The sequence below is a fragment of the Aplysia californica genome, unplaced genomic scaffold, assembly GCF_000002075.1.
Source record: "Aplysia californica isolate F4 #8 unplaced genomic scaffold, AplCal3.0 scaffold00839, whole genome shotgun sequence".
Classification (NCBI taxonomy): domain Eukaryota; kingdom Metazoa; phylum Mollusca; class Gastropoda; order Aplysiida; family Aplysiidae; genus Aplysia; species Aplysia californica.
Window position 1 is genome coordinate 60796 of NW_004798109.1, and position 429 is coordinate 61224.

Genomic DNA, 429 nt, shown 5'->3' on the forward strand with positions numbered 1-429 from the left:
CCCCCACCCCTCACACACCCACAGAACGAGAGTCGTGAGCTGAAGCTAGACTTGACCAGTCTGCGCTCCGAGATCAGGGACAAGAGCCAGGGGTCAGACCGGACTGACCTGTCCAGGGGAGCTAGCTCGGACACCAGGGAACCGTGAGTACACCTAGAGCGATATTATGTAGGTGTTTTTACACCCCAATTGACACAATTTACATCATTTATTAGTCGAGAGACTAACCCCCTACACCACCAACTCTGGTGACTTGAGTGATAATGTCAAAGGTTATAATGGTGAAAGAGAACTGTCGGGCACACCTAGAAATGTTTGAATTTTGTAGATTTTTAGGCGTTCCCAATAAACACAAAATAAATAATTTAGGAAGCTGGATTCCTACCCTGCCAATTAAGCCCAACCAAATTTGACAGGAATGCAGTATCC

General features: G+C 46.6%; 1 protein-coding gene across 1 annotated transcript in view; it reads left to right on the top strand.

The window, feature by feature from the left end:
• Positions 1-143, top strand: part of LOC101845580 (optineurin) — a gene marked incomplete at its 3' end in the record, with an annotated part of 22136 nt that extends 21993 nt beyond the window's left edge. Inside the window, 1 exon segment of the mRNA XM_035972783.1 lies at positions 25-143. Coding sequence (XP_035828676.1) covers positions 25-143 — 119 coding nt within the window.
• Between the last annotated feature and the right edge of the window lie 286 nt (positions 144-429).